This window comes from Oppia nitens, unplaced genomic scaffold (genome assembly GCF_028296485.1).
Source record: "Oppia nitens isolate AA-2021 unplaced genomic scaffold, nextdenovo-longstitch-racon4-pilon3 scaffold1_pilon_pilon_pilon, whole genome shotgun sequence".
NCBI classification, from domain to species: Eukaryota; Metazoa; Arthropoda; class Arachnida; order Sarcoptiformes; family Oppiidae; genus Oppia; species Oppia nitens.
Genome location: NW_026533199.1, coordinates 12,166,980 through 12,183,664, shown reverse-complemented (window position 1 = coordinate 12,183,664; position 16,685 = coordinate 12,166,980). Strand labels below are relative to the sequence as shown.

General features: G+C 35.0%; 3 protein-coding genes across 3 annotated transcripts in view; 2 read left to right on the top strand and 1 right to left on the bottom strand.

Moving 5' to 3' along the window:
• LOC128951909 (protein kinase 4-like) lies at nt 1-3,405 on the top strand. The gene is made up of 5 exons (XM_054297210.1): nt 1-51; nt 592-2,255; nt 2,334-2,623; nt 2,712-2,948; nt 3,219-3,405. Exons 1-5 carry the CDS (start codon nt 32-34, stop codon nt 3,372-3,374), a joined length of 2,367 nt encoding a protein of 788 aa, XP_054153185.1. The 5' UTR covers nt 1-31; the 3' UTR covers nt 3,375-3,405.
• A 271-nt stretch (nt 3,406-3,676) lies between these two features.
• Nucleotides 3,677-16,685, bottom strand: part of LOC128951533 (uncharacterized) — a 32,223-nt gene continuing 19,214 nt past the window's right edge. Inside the window, exons 6-7 of the mRNA XM_054296780.1 lie at nt 4,542-5,096; nt 3,677-3,781 (exon numbers count right to left, since the gene is read on the bottom strand). Coding sequence (XP_054152755.1) covers nt 3,677-3,781; nt 4,542-5,096 — 660 coding nt within the window. The remainder of the gene's footprint in view (nt 3,782-4,541; nt 5,097-16,685) is intronic.
• On the top strand, nt 12,087-12,888 carry LOC128951927 (deoxynucleoside kinase-like). Its single transcript, XM_054297234.1, has one exon. The coding sequence runs from the start codon at nt 12,118-12,120 to the stop codon at nt 12,772-12,774; it is 657 nt and encodes a 218-aa protein (XP_054153209.1). The 5' UTR covers nt 12,087-12,117; the 3' UTR covers nt 12,775-12,888.

Genomic DNA, 16,685 nt, shown 5'->3' with positions numbered 1-16,685 from the left:
AAAACATTAATAATAATTAAGTGTAAGGAATATGGGATCAAACAATTCAAAGTAAGTATTAATATTTAATTATCTAAAAATTTTATTTACTATTTAATGTTTTATTATTGTAAAACAAAATATGGTTTGAGGTCAAAGGTCATTTGTTATATGAGTTGTGAGAAAAAAATATGTTTTTGATATTTAAGTTTACTATTTATTATAAAAAAAAAAATAAGATTTTAATTATAAATTTAATATTTAACAAAAAAACTTAAATTGTTAACTATATTTTATAAATAGTATAAATTAGGACTAAATTGAAAATTAAGTTATTTTTTGAGTCAACAAAAAATAAGTTATAAAAATAGTATTTTATACATTTAAAAAAAAATTATATACATTATGGCATTGATTTTTTGGGTTTAAGCTAATAATTATTGTAAAAATAATACAATTTTAATATTTTTTGATTCAATTATTGACTAAATAATATATTGCTATTAAATTAAAAAGTGAATCTAAAACTAAATGCTAATCTATTGTATGAATTAATAAAATTAATTTAAATATATTTTATTGTTTTGCCCATTCCTTACCCCCCACCCCCAGGACTACCCCTAACATCAGTAGTACTAGTAGTCAAGTTAGGCCTACAATAGTCAATAACTATTCACTGGACGTGGCCTACACTTACAGTCAGCCGTCGTCGGTCAGCAGCACCCGTGGGTTTGATGTGACCACAAATAAAGTCTATACTAGTTATACACTGGACAATCGCCAGCCATCGACATCGACAACTAAACTACCGTCACCGCTACTGCCCGTAAGCTATCCCTACAGTTCACAGCCGACGGTAAAGCCTAGGCCACAGCCGACACGACAAGTGTCGACGACGACGACCCAGAGTACTGATTACAGACGACCAACAATACAACCGCTGCCGCCGCCGCCAGCAACTAGTTGTACATTACATACCAGGATGAAACTAGCGGCGGCAAACTCTAGGCTAACATTGAGGCCAACAACGGAGCCACAAAAGTATCATCAGTTTGCCAGACTGGGGTCGTCGTCGTCGTCGTCTAGCTATGGGTTGGCCAACACAACCGCAACCTCTAGTGCCGTAGCCGCCCGGCCGACGACGACGACGACGCCAACAAATACTTTGAGAATACACAACAATCCGATTCGGGCTATTCCTGGTTCGGTGCGTACGGTGGCGGCGCCGGTGGTCACCACAAACAATAGTAGCTTCAATCGCCAGATCAATGATAACCGTCATCTCGTCATAGCTGCCGATGAATCGGAATCGGACGGTACGGACAGCAATGTTGGTATAGGAGCCTCTGCTTCCCGCCACCCGAGGCAGCGCTATAGGAGGCGTAACAAAAACAACTACAATAATAATAATAATAATAATAATAATGAGATAAACAAACGTAAATCAGTTATACGAGGATTGGATACTACAGGTGTCGACAATCTCCGGGATTTTATCGGACAACTGGTGGACAACTGGAATTATGCGGCAGTTAACGGCCAGATGATTGAATCGGTAGAGCGTTGCGGTGGTAAACAACAACAACAACAACAAAATGTGGCCAACGGTGGTGGTTATATTACACTGTTTGTTACGGCCGTAAGTATAGCTGCCAGTCACGAACTATTAGATGCAGCGGCCAAACATAGACGCGGTAGCCGTATGTCGTGGACAATATATAAGGATCATAAACCCAACGCTCGTAGCGTATCAGTAGTCAATAACCGGCCGCCACCGCCGCCACAGCCCGAATCCCAGTCAGTGTATGAAACGGTTGGCCAGTCGTCGTTGTCGTCCGAGAACCGGGATCTGCTGCACAATACTAGACAACAAGATAGCAATATAACTAAATGCAAATCAGTATTAAAAGGTGTGGACACCACTGATGTCGGCAATCTTACCGATTTTGTTCGCCAATTGGTCAACAATTGGCGCGACGCTACAGTTAACGGTGCAATGATTGTTATTGTCGAGTCTAATGGCAATAAACGGCCGGTTCCGCCCCGTCTGACACTGTTTATTACGGCCACCAGTCCTGGCGTATCGCAGGCGTTGATAATGGCCGCCAAACTTCGGGGACTTAATTGGACTGAATATCAAGTGAGACAACCGTCTAATAATAAAAATAATAATAATAATAACGGTTCAAATATCACCAAAAATAATACTACTAATAATAAAAGTAATAATAATAATAATAATCGCCAAAAAACAAAAACAGGCAATACTAGTACCGGTAAATTATTTTTTGAACAAAATTTAGCTAGCACATTATTTAATTATTTAATTAAAATTAATATATTTTAATTACCAGGTAAACTACACTGTAAGCTATGTTTGGATGACATACCCAAAGACAAGTGTCAACAGTTTACCGGATGTCGGCACCAGTTTTGTACCGATTGTTTGGCCCAGTATTTGGACACTCAGATAACTGATGGTACGGTACATCATATCAAATGTCCCGATGACCAGTGCACCGGTAGTGGTGGTGGTGGCGGTGAGGCATCCTATGAGTTAATATGCAAACTGTTGAGCCCTAAATCGCTGGTCAGATATCATAAACTGTTGCTCAAGAAAACTGTCGATGTTATGGACGATATGGTAATTATAACATAAATTATAATGATATTAAAATTTATCATGCTCATTTATTTTTTTTGTTTAATAATTATTTTACTTAATATAATAGGCCTATTGTCCCAAATGTAACGACTCGGTTGATATCGATAACAGTAGAAACTATGGCTACTGTCAGAAATGCGATTACGCGTTTTGTACGAGTTGTAATCGCAAATATCATGGCCAACAGCGCACGTGCACTGAGGCACTGGTAGATCAGGCCAAACACGCGGTCGAAAATCGCGAATCAGAAGAGTTTATTCGCACGCATTTCAAACAGTGTCCCAAATGTCGGATACGGTGTGAGGTATGGGTTGTTATCTAAACTTTTTGTTTGTTTAGTTAATTATATATCATTTATATATATATATACAGTATATATATATATATATATATTTAATAATAATGTTAATATTTTTATTTAATATTATTCCTGTATAATAATTATATATATATATTTATTTCATATACATATATGAATATTATACAGGTATCTAAAAAAATATTAACATTATTTTTTAAAAAATTAATATTAATTAATTATTTATGATTTAATTATTAATTTTCAAATTGCAAGAAAATTGATGGTTGCAATCATATGCAATGTAAAATGTGCATGGTACATTTTTGTTGGCTATGTTTGGATGATATTACCGATAATGATGAGATACAACAGCGACACTGGAGGGCTAAATGTAAACTATTTGATTATGAAAATATTTTGGGATATTAATTACAACTAATATTAATTATTATTATTATTATTATTATTACTGTATAACTATTTTTTATTTTTTACAATCAATACTACAAATGTAATATCAATAATTACAACAAAATATAAATATATTGAAAAATATAAAAATATAAAAACAATAAATTCATTGAATAATTGAAAAAAAATTTGTATATATTCTCATTATTTATATTTAAAAAAAGTATATATATTTTTGGCATTTATAAAACAATTTGTTTCTAGTTGTCAAATATTTTGATATTATAAAAATTATTAATAATAATTAAAATATTAAAAAATTATCTAGGACATATATGATGATATCCTTGCCAATAGCCCATACATTCCCAGCAAAACTCATATTTACAGTGAATGCATGTCATATGATTGCAGCCCTCATTTTTCTGTAGACAATAATAATAATAATAAAAAATTGAAAATTAAAAATATTTATATTGATTTTGTATTAAAATTTTCTATTAAATAAATGCTAATTCAATACTAATTAGACAATTAAATGTAATATTACTAAAATTATTATTAATATAATTAACATTTTTACAGTTAGTTTTTTAAGGTTAGATAATAAATATATAAATTAATAATTATTAATAATAATAATATATAATAGTATTAAGTGTGTGTATATTAATGATTAAATGATTTTTTAAAAATATACAGTAAAATATATTAACATTTAGTTATATCAAAAAAGATTTTTAAAAAAAATATTTTTTAGATTGAAGTGATAAATATACACAAAAAAAATTATTTAATAGTTAAACTAAACAAACAAACAAAAAAATTTAGATCCAATTGCCGCAACTTTGATGTCGATCACTGAGACAATTGTAACAAAATTGGTGGCCACACTTTTGGCATACTATATGATTGCACCCACCGTTTTTCTAATACAGTACAGTACATACAATAATTAGATACATACAATACAATAAGCATATCGATCCCCCGATAAAAATAATAGAAAACATATTAAAAATAATTCAATTATTATTATTAAACACAATACTAATTATGTAAACATTGTTAGCGACAGACAGACAGACAGACAGACAGACAGAGAGAGAGAGAGAGAGAGAGAGAGAGAGAGAGAGAGAGAGAGAGAGAGAGAAAGAGAGAGAGAGAGAGAGATGGTATGCATACCTGAATGGGTGCTCTACATTTAGGACAGGGACGGCTCACTTGGCGGACAATCTGTTCGGACTCCCGTTCCTCACGCTGTCGGGCTTCCTGGCGATCCCGTTGTCGGCGTTCGCGTTCAGCTGACTGTGCGGCAATAATCTCCCGTTCCCTTAGTTCGGCCTCTCGCCTAAACGTTTCGGCATAGGCTCTACGTCTCTCTTCAGCAGCCCTTTCCTCATCGGCTATCCTCTGCTCTTCGATCATCGCTTCCTGTTCTCTGATAACCTTCTGTTCTTCTCTGATCCGATCAATCCATGCTTTATCCTCCCGTTCCGCTTCGGCTATGGCCCGGTCAAGTGCCTCTTCCGCAGAGTACAGTTGCTCGGCTATCAATTCGCTCTGATATATCTGTATCATTTCCTCCCGTTCCTCGGTTTTCAACTGGCAATCATAGCCACCATGATATGGTTTCATACAACTGGTACAAAATGCTAGTCCACATCGGGTACAGTTACCGATGGCCAGATCCATTTCGGTCACTACCATTGCACCGCATTCAGTGTTGGGACAGTTATGCTATTTGATATTTAATAAATTCAATATATAAGCAAATAAAAAACTTATTATGTTAAATTATTGATTTAATTGATATTGTAACGGTCTAGTATTGGCACCTGTTCATTAGGTGTCACAACCCATGTATACTACTTAGATAAAATTATTTATCAGTATATATCCCAGTGTATACTACTTAGGTAAAATTATTTATCAATGATAGCCCAGTGTATACTACTTAGATAAAATTATTTATCAGTATATAGCCCAGTGTATACTACTTAGATAAAATTATTATCATTGACAGCCCAGTGTATACTACTTAGATAAAATTATTTATCAGCATATATCCCAGTGTATACTACTTAGGTAAAATTATTTATCAATGATAGCCCAGTGTATACTACTTAGATAGAATTATTTATCAGCATATATCCCAGTGTATACTACTTAGGTAAAATTATTTATCAATGATAGCCCAGTGTATACTACTTATTGAATGGTCAACTCACTTTTACCGACGGTAATTACTGGTCGACTCTCTATTGACCCGATATCTGTTCTATCAACCGATCGAATAGTTCCCGAGGTTTGTTGTTGGACTGGTTCAGCGGTAGTTATGATGTCCTCAAATGTCGCTATCTCTTGAGGTGTAATCACTTCTTCAGTAGTAATAGATTTTCGTTTCGGTTTTATTATCTTTTTCTTACTAATTATGTCGACTGTGGTTCCGGTTGGGATCAATTCGGTGACAGTTATCGTATCTTCACTTGTTATCTCTTGTATTGATATATGACTTCACAATTAATTCCCCTGGGACTGGTTCGGTGACAGTTATCGTATCTTCACTCGTTGTTATCTCTTGTGTTGATATATGACTTCACAATCAATTCTCTGGAACTGGTTCGGTGATAGCTATCGTATCTTCACTCGTTGTTATCTCTTGTGTTGATATATGACTTAACAATCAATTTTCTGGAACTGGTTCGGTGATAGCTATCGTATCTTCACTTGTTATCCCTTTTTATGGGATCACTCTCTCAGTCTCAATGAATTTTCACTTAACATTAAATAAAACTAATAATAAAAACACATATTTTGTTTTCAAAACATTTATTCTGATTGAAACAATTTTTCTGATCTTTACTGATACACTGTTAGTACTCGACTCGCTCCGGGACCTCACAGCACAACAGTTTTTGTTGGTCAGTACGTTTGGGTGGGGTTTTGACTACTAAAACACATACCGATACCATTTTAGGAATGGTATGTTATGTTTTAATCAGTGCTGTGTGCATAACAATTTTGCTAAAATTATAATCTTAAAATAGTTTATTTATTTTAAAACAAACTGCTATTTTATCGGCCTCCTGACCGTCAGTTCAGTCCCTGAGCTGAGCCAACATTCTATTTTATATATATTTTTTTTGTATTTTAGAATGCTTAAAACAACACAAATTAAAACAACAACAAGATAATAATAAACATCAAACGTTTAAAATGCTACAATAATTAAAGCAGATAAATAAGTTCAAGCTATACTTAAGATAAACATTTAAAGTCGTATCGATCACTAAGAGAGTGATCGATGCGAGTCCAAATATTTTACGCGTAAAACTTCAAGAAACTGCCAATGTAGAACACCTTTTCTTCATTGGTTAGACGACGTCGATACAACAGTCGGCGAAATGATGTCTTCATTTCCCACTGTAAGATAATTAACGGACTGTGGAAGTTCGCAGACGACCACTCCTTTGTCAGGGATCTCATAAGCTTTCCCTGTATTATTATTACTATCAGTACGCAGACTGATTTGTGAACACGAAACACAATTGGTTTCATGCGGGATATCGTTGTTATTTGGGCTATTATTTTCCTCAAAATATTCTGTTTCGATAGGTTCTCTTAAGTACCATAATTTAAGTTGTTCTATAGGGATTTTAGATCTTTCTCTTGGGTCTGAAAGACTTTCAATAGTATAGTTGTTTGGTGGGTCACCGTGTATCTTGACCACTTTATAAGGTCCAAAATATTTTAACTGCATTTTAGTGTTGACCCCCTTTTGTCGTAAAAGTTTGTATCGTCCCACCGTGTCTCCTATAGCGAAAAACTGTGGACTTCGTTTTTGATCGTAATAGAATTTTTGTTTATCCTGGGCTGACTTTAGAAACTCTCGAGCAACTTCTCGGGCGTCGGCTAAATAGTCGCCAGTTGTTTGTTTGGGGTGGTCGAATGGTAGACCAAAGGCAACATCTATAGGTTTACGAACATGAAAACCATGCATTAAATAAAATGGAGATTTTCCAGTAGAAGATTGAGTGGATGCGTTGATTGCAAACTCTATGTACGGAATAACCGATGACCAGTTTTCTTGATTGCTGTGACAGTATAATGAGAGAGAATTTATTATCGTCCTGTTTGTTCTCTCCACTAGTCCTTGTGTTGAAGGTTTATAAGGAGCACAGAGACTATGTTGTGTTTGAAAACTTTGAAATACGACTTCCATTGCTTGCGATATTAATTCCCTTGCCTGATCAGTCAATATTCGCGTAGGACAGCCAAATCTTAGACAAATTTGCTTTATAAAGAACTCCGCTATTCCTTGTGGTTGCCTATCTTTGATTTTTCCCAGAATTACAAATCGTGTAGCATAGTCGACGGCAACAATGAGATAACGATAGTCATTGCTACGGGGTAACGGTCCGACCAGATCCATGCCTATGAGGTCCATTGGGTGTTCGATAGAGATTGAATGTAGTAATCCTCTCGGATATGTTGTCTCATGTTTACGTCGTTGGCAACAATTACAGCTTCTTACGAATTTATCCACCTCTTTCTTTCTTTCTGGCCAATAGAATCGACGGTAAACTTCACTCATAGTGCGATCTCTCCCCATATGTCCAGATGTTAGTGATCCGTGTAAATCGGAAAGAACTAATTCTCTCAAGTGTTTTGGTAGGCAAAACAAATAAACAGGGTGTCCCTCAAAATAGAATATTCGGTAAACGCATCCATCAATGAGTACATGTCTTTTTTGTGTTTCTAATTCGTTTCTTTCCAATGATTCGATGAGTGACCGAGTCCAAGAATCTTTTAGCTGTTCTTCGCGGGTGTTTATTAATTCTTGAGCGTTAGACTCTGTTATTTGATTATTGTGTATTTTAACAGTTTTGACATTTGTTAAACTGTTTAGAGTGAATTCCCAACCAAAATACTCAAACGATTTGATATCTGAAAAATGCATCAGTTCCTCTCTTGCACGCTCCATATCGTTTAATATACATTCCTTAGACTTGCACAGTGCGATTGAAATACATTTAGCTTTTGATGGCTTAATGGCTTTACTATCGATTAACTCTTGTTCTATTATCGGAAGTCTTGACATACAGTCGCTGTTCTTGTGAAGTGACCCAGATTTATATTCTATGCGTAAGTTGGGGATTAAGTGTTGTATTTCCAAAGCGTATCTTCCGAGTCTTCCGTTAAGATTCTTCATTGTTGTGAGAAAACATAGGCTATGATGATCTACACGAACGGTAAATGGGGCGTTGTTAATATATTGTTGTACGGCTCTGATGCCTTTTACTAGCGCTAGTGCCTCTTGATCCGTGACACAATAGTTCTGTTCTCTCAGGCTAAATTTGTAACTTCCGTATAGTAATACTCTTTCAATACCGTTCTGTAATTGATGTAGAACCCATCCGGCAGAATATTTACTAGCGTCGGTGTAGAGGATTATCGGCTCATCAGGCTTATAATGACCAACAACTGGGTAGGTAGACAACTTTTCTTTTAATTTATTGAACGCAATATCACATTCATGTGTCCAATTTATTTTGTTGACTTTCGCTGCGATTGTCTTTTTTAATAAATCTGTGATAGGTTTAGCTATCTTTGCAAAGTCTTTAATCAAACATCGATAATAGTTACATAATCCTAGAAATCGTCGCACGTGTTTTAGTGTTTTTGGTTCAGGCATATTCGTTATCTTCTCAACATTAGCGGGATTGGGACTGATACCGTCCATGCTTACTATATATCCTAAGTACTGTAATTTCTTTGCTAAGAATTGACATTTCTTTGAATTAACTCGTAAATTTGCTTGTTTGAGGCGGTCAAAGGCAAGATCTAAGTGCTTGAGATGTTCTTCAAAAGTCTTGGAGTAAACCACTATGTCGTCTAAATAGACTAGAACAAATTTGAATAAGTATCCAGCGAAAGCCTTCTGCATCATTCTTTCGAAAGTAGCCGGTGCGTTGGTCAGACCAAAACTTAAGACGTTATACTCGTAAAATCCTTCGCTGCATATGAATGCAGTTTTGTGTTTGTCCTTTTCTGCTATTTTGATTTGATGAAATCCCGAAAATAGGTCGAGACTGGAGTAATAATTACTGGAACCCAATGCATGCAACAAATCGTCTATAAGTGGCAACGGAAAGCGGTCTTTAATGGTTGCAGTGTTGAGTTCTCGGTAGTCAATGCAAAACCTCATGTCTCCATTTTTCTTGTAAGCTACTACTACAGGGGCGGCATAACAGCTTCTTGACTCGCGAATTAATCCTTCTTTTAATAGTTGTTGCACATGATTTTTGATAAATTCAGCCTTGATTGGATTTGTGTGATACGGTTTCCTATAGAAAGGCACATCTGTGGTTAATTCAATAGTATGCTCCAAAATGTCGGTCGTGCCTATGTCTTTTAAAGAGGTGACAAAGAAATGCCTTTTTGTTATTAAGAAGTCTTTCATTTGATTGAATTCATCGACGTTTGTTTTGTCTATCATGCTGTCAACGTCAACTTCTTCAGGTAAATCGATAAGATCTCTTTCTTCAATTTCATAATCTGTAGTGTCATCCATATGTATATTCATAATTTTTAACTTTGTTTTTTCTTCGGTTATTGTGAGCATCATTGAGCTAATGATGTCTTGCGTGTAGTTGTCACTAGGTTTGTAGTAAGGCGACATAGTGAGTAGCTCATTGACATCCATGGTATCAGTAGGGTCGGGTAATTTAAAAGTAATTTTTGGTGCGTCTTCTGTAAGGTTTATTATGTCTATATGTTTATTTATAAAGTCCATTCCTAACAGAATCTCTTCGTTTTGACCGAAATGTAATAACATGTCTTGATTAAATTGATAAATATTAAAATAGTCATTAAAAATAGTTTCTATTTTTAACAAACTATTTTAACGAAAACAATTTTAGTATACATGTATAACACACACACACACATACAGCATACCATTCCTTGAATGGTATTGTTATGTGTACTGTGAGCGAAACTCCACCCGTACTGATCGTCCAACAAAACTGTTGGGATCAGGAGTTCCCGATCGAATAGAGGATTAGCAGTGTTGTTGTAAACATGAAATGATATGTAAAAATCTAGTATGAAATAAAAGTTAATAAATAAATTGTATGTAGAATATATGTGTCATTATTATTACTATTAATTTTGTTTGAAATTAAATAAAAATCAATTACAACTGAAGAAGCGATTCCAACTGAAGAGATATCAACAGTTGAAGACACGATAACTATCACTGAATTGATCCCAACGGGACTGCAGTCGACATAATCAGTAAGAAAAAGATTATTAAACCAAAGAGAAAATCAATTACAACTGAAGAAGCGATTCCAACTGAAGAGATATCAACAGTTGAAGACACGATAACTATCACTGAATTGATCCCAACGGGACTGCAGTCGACATAATCAGTAAGAAAAAGATTATTAAACCAAAGAGAAAATCAATTACAACTGAAGAAGCGATTCCAACTGAAGAGATATCAACAGTTGAAGACACGATAACTATCACTGAATTGATCCCAACGGGACTGCAGTCGACATAATCAGTAAGAAAAAGATTATTAAACCAAAGAGAAAATCAATTACAACTGAAGAAGCGATTCCAACTGAAGAGATACCAACAGTTGAAGACACGATAACTATCACTGAATTGATCCCAACAGGACTGCAGTCGACATAATTAAGATAACAACAGTTGAAGATACTACAGCTGTCACCGAATCAGTTCCACAACAAACTGCGGAAACTACTCAATAGCTATCGTGTCAATACAAAGTCGGTCAATAATTACCGTCGGTAAAAGTGAGTTGACTATTTAATAGTAGTATACACTGAACTATGTATTGATAAATAATTTCTATCTAAGTAGTATACACTGAACTATGTATTGATAAATAATTTCTATCTAAGTAGTATACACTGAACTATGTATTGATAAATAATTTCTATCTAAGTAGTATACACTGAACTATGTATTGATAAATAATTTCTATCTAAGTAGTATACACTGAACTATGTATTGATAAATAATTTCTATCTAAGTAGTATACACTGAACTATGTATTGATAAATAATTTCTATCTAAGTAGTATACACTGAACTATGTAGTGATAAATAATTTTATCTAATAAGTAGTTGCAACGGGTTGTAACACCCAATGAATACTACTAGTATTACTAGACCGTTACATAGATTCTATTTTCAGAAGTAGGGGATGATAAATTCCCAAAAGCCCCACATTTTAATTATTGGTTTTAATTAATTTATAATTTGAAATTTATTATTACTTATTTGACTTAAATGTATTTTGCTTTTATGTTTTATTATTTGCTTCCCTTGACTAACCCGGGCAGTTGTGCCCTGGGCCGGGTGAGTAGCCCTGGCAGTCGAGGTGTATCCGAAACAAAAAACCTATCCTTTTATTTTATGTTTTTATTTTCTTTAAATTTATATAACGATTTAATTTAATAATTTATAAATAAGTATATGTAATTGTGAATTACAATCGGCCGTAGTAGTTCACTTTTGATTTACTTGTTAAATATTAAGCTAAAAACACTTGAGTATAGTTGCTCAATCGAAACAAACCATTCCACGATTTAATTTTATTATCTTATCAATTAAGTTATCTAACCGGTTCACTTCAATTATTTTATTATACTAATTTTAGTAATTAATAAGGCCTAGTGGTATACCGTCGTTGATATTGGGCTATAATTTTATAAGTATCAATGTATAAAACTATATTATTGGAAGGGAATATAGGGTCAGGAAAGACAACCTTTAGTCATTATTTAAGTCAATCTCAAATAGCAAACAGACTTTCTATACATAATGAACCTATAGATAAGTGGAGAGACCTAAACGGCCTTAACTTATTAAAAGCCTACTATAGGAAACCTGAAAAGAGAGCCTTTTTATTTGAAAGTTATGTTGCACTTACAATGATTGACCATCACCGAGCGTTGCCACGTGATGGTAGTGACATTAAGGTTATGGAAAGATCGTATTTCTCCGCGATTCGCGTCTTTAAACCCACACTTGTTGATCAACATCTCATGTCTAATTATGAGAGCGAGGTGTTCGATGCTATAGTTAATGAACAGTTATCTCAATATGCGGACGCCTTGAAATACGATCTAGTAGTTTATGTTGAGACACCTATAGATAAACTCACTAACAATATATATTGTCGAGCGCGGGCCGAGGAAAGTGGCTACATCCGTGTCCCTTACCTCCTTGAGCTTAATCATTATTATAATCAATGGTTAGAAAATCTACCAGAAAACATACCGGTTATTAAGGTTATGAATAATTCAACCAGAAAACAATTAGAGTTAATGACTCCTACATACGCCGAGTCCATTGTTAAAGCACTTGACATTTAAAGAATGTTGTGAGTAGGCGACCCGTGTGACGGCACTGCTGGGCGTCCGCTTCACAACTTATAAATGTTAGGTGCAATTTGTGTGTAGTATTGTGTATTCTATTGTGTGTGTATGTAGTATCTGTAATATGCTTAACACTAAGGTATACTTAGGTGTTTTCGGTGAAAACAATGCCGGTCACCCGATGTTATACCTAAAATTTTATGCTTTAATTATTTTATATATTAACATTTACATATACACCAACTAACATGATTTTAATATTCAACAGTATACAATGTCGGGCCTATATGACGATAGTAGCTACAGTAGGGATTCATTGTCTAGAGTTGAAGAACTAATACGTGACAAATCAGAAAAGACAAACGTGATAACCTATATATTTACGCCTAACGACCGACGTTGTCTAGAAGCCATCGAATGCGTGAGATGTAGAGGGAAATTTATTGAACCGGGTTTATATTACAAACATTTGGTCTACAAACATTATTTTAGCACTTTCCAAGCACACAAATTCATTGGTGAAATGCTACATCACGGGTTTGAACCACCAATAATTTGTAACAACTGCAGCGAAGAATTCTATGATTACACAAAACTACATAATCATCAAGTTGAAAGTAGGCACTGCAATGATGAGCTAAACGTTATGAAGTTACCGGACAAGAAGAGAATAAATAGTCCATTCTATAAAAACAAAGTCCCAATTGTCTGTCACCAGTCTAATAATACTCACGGTAACACTTTGCTTCAAACATTTACGACTACTAAGTATAGTGGCGACAATAATTGGCCAAAATTAATACAAACTTCTTTTGCGTGCAATGACGAAAACTGCAGCAAAGTATTTCATACTATAAAAGAACTAAATCAACACGGAAAACTAGAACATGGCACGTGTCATAAATGTGATGAGACATTTATAAATCAAGAAAAACTTGATCACCATTTAGTTTATAAACACAACAGAGATCCTAAGTATCATTGCATTACAGGCTCATGTGAGCAAAGGTTTTGCTGGCAAAACGCATCGTTTAGACATCTCGACACTTACTCGGCTGACTGTATTCGTCAGCTCAACAACGGCAGGCCCAAATTACCATCTGATCCTTTAGTTGAACGGACTAAACGTTCGACAGAAAGTATAATAAAAACACCCAAACTTGACAAACAAGCAAAACCATTTTATTGTTTATTATGCGAAAGGAAATTCTCAAGTGGCTACGATTTATACAATCACAAGAAAGCTATGCACAACCGAAAACTCAAGTCGGCAAGGAAGTGTGACCTATGCCCCGAATTTTTCATTGAAAAGGGAGATCTTGTTCTACATCGTCAACTTAATCATAAAATTAAATTTCGAAAATTTCCAACCTCATATAGGTGTTGTGATTGCAACAAAGACTTCAGATCACCCAAAACCTTGCGCGACCACAAGGAAACTCATCATGGGTTGAATTTGTTTGATTGCATCTATTGTAATGAAAAATTCAGTACAAAGAAAGATTTGGATTCACATAACATAATTTGTAGATCAGTTCGGATAAACCCCGAGACAATAACACTGGAAGACAGTGACACATCGCGTGAAACCTTATCTCTTACAATGAATAACGGTCATCGATCTCCAGAATACTCACCGATGGATTTACAATTAATAAGCTGTCAAAAGGAAGGTTGCGACGAACAGTTTTTAACTGAAGAAGACTTGAGCATTCACGTTTATCTTCGTCATCAACCCCGATATCCTTGTTTGAATTGTTTTGCGAAATTCGATTCTATCATTACTTTAAACGAACACGAAAGACGTCAACACGGAAAGACTAATTTTGATTGTTTGTTTTGTATACAATCTTTTGGCTCATTAACCGAATGGGAAAAACACCATAACTTATGTAAACCAACTAGAGATCCCGACACATTAAGTCTTGATGATATAAGTAACTCGTCAATTACACCATATGTCCCGACACCATCACCACCTTTAATCACAAGATTCCGAGTTAACCAAGTTCGGACACAATCAAGTGTTAATACGAGTACCATTAAATGCGATCAATCCGGTTGTCCATTGATGTTTTCATCAATAAGTAAAATGGTGGAACATTTTAACACTCATAAGTTGTCGCCTATTCAGTTGCCATTTAACTCAACTGACTAAAATATTTACATTTTTACTTGCTTATCGACATTAAACCCAGATGTAATACTGAATATTAAATGTTTGTGCCTGAATTAATGCTTTTCTTTGTTTCCACCTACCTACCCTACTAATAGATGTCGAATACCCAATGTCAGGAAATGGATGTTGCGGGCAGTGACAGCGACGGGCCATTCGATCCAAACGAGTCGATTTTTCCGACACAACATACTTTACGCAAGATACGAAGAAATATCAACAAACTTTACAGACGTGTTAAGGCAAGAGTAGAAGCCATAGAGGCATACATCGCCGAAAACCCGAATCCAACCAACTTAGAACAAACAAGGAGGATTGGAGAACTGAGAGTGCAATTACGACTACACCTACGTACAGTGGCCGAAAGTTCGGATAACATCGAGAGGCATCAACGTAGCAGACGAGAAGACCGGCCCGAAACCTGGAAACATTATGAAAAATACAGGAACCTGAGAAGGCTACAAGTCCGGAACCTGATTGAAATGGAACCAGGACTCCGATTAATATGCCCTCTTAAACCCGATCATGCCGCAATACTCCAAAATAATAAATGTTTTATTTGTTTCAAAAAATGCTGTTAGAATAACAATAAATATGTCTTATAATTAATTAACTAATGTATTTTGTTTGTTGATCTATTTAAAATAAATGTTTTATGCAAATTAATGAATTGTGTTTGTTGTATGAATGTATGGACTCGGGTATGAAAGGTTATTAGATTAATGTTAATACAAAGAGGGGAGGTTCTACCAAGTATATAGGATAATTTGTTGACAAGTTTGTTTTGAGTTAATTTTAAATTAATAGGTTAGTAGTTAATGTAGACTTTGATAATCAAAGCCCGCATTGATTTTACATTTACATTAGATGTCAAACCAAACAAAACAAATTTTCAACGAAATCGAAAAGAATTTTCCCGACTACCGTCAGATTAAGAGAGAAGTCACCAAAGAAAGAGAGAAAATTACTTACATTAGGAAAGAGCTATACCGACAGGTTGAAAAGGTTAAGAAAGGGAAACCAACATTCGATGTAGCCGTCAAACCTCAGTTTCCTGTAATTGTGTTTCCTAAACCTATTCAATTCAGATTTTCTGAATATTGGTTAACTACATTAACTAATTATTATATACAAGCTATAGAAAGATATAACGATTGTCGATTAAAATTAGAATTCTATAAACACGAACTATCAAGAATAGCCGATTATCACGAAATCAATTTAGACTCAATAATCAGTGAATATGATAATCATTTTAGTATACCTGATAAAACAAATTGTAATGAATGTAGAAAATCGATATTTGTTTGTCGAACTCACATTAGACCAGAAGATACTATAAGTAGGCCGGAAGTCATAGACGAGGAGACGCTTACGATGTTGCCCAACATGTCTGCAGTTGCAGTAGATGTCGAGTCAGCCGATCTTATACCCAATAACGCAAAAAAGGGAAAACCAATCGCAATACGCGTAGCATTAATGTGTGAAGTGCCAAAAAGAGATAGAAAACATTTGAAGGGACGATCACACGTCCCCGACTACAAACTGCTATATCATTCATTCTGGTCACCCCCGACGACCGGTCGCATCAACTGTTGGAAACCAATAACTGGTTATAACTTAAGAGACTTATAAAACTGACTTTGCGTGTAAAGCCACAGGTGCCAATGAAGTTTGTTTCACCTTTCAGTCTCACACTCTCAGAATGCCCTCTGATTGCAGCCAGGCTCTG

What these genes read in the sequence shown, in the direction of transcription:
- LOC128951909 (XM_054297210.1), top strand. Translation starts at nt 32, where the DNA reads ATGGGATCAAACAATTCAAA. An exon ending in AACAGGCAATACTAGTACCG is followed by an intron (nt 2,256 to 2,333) that starts GTAAATTATTTT and finishes TTTAATTACCAG; the next exon opens with GTAAACTACACTGTAAGCTA. An exon ending in AATGTCGGATACGGTGTGAG is followed by an intron (nt 2,949 to 3,218) that starts GTATGGGTTGTT and finishes TCAAATTGCAAG; the next exon opens with AAAATTGATGGTTGCAATCA.
- LOC128951927 (XM_054297234.1), top strand. Translation starts at nt 12,118, where the DNA reads ATGTATAAAACTATATTATTGGAAGGGAATATAGGGTCAGGAAAGACA.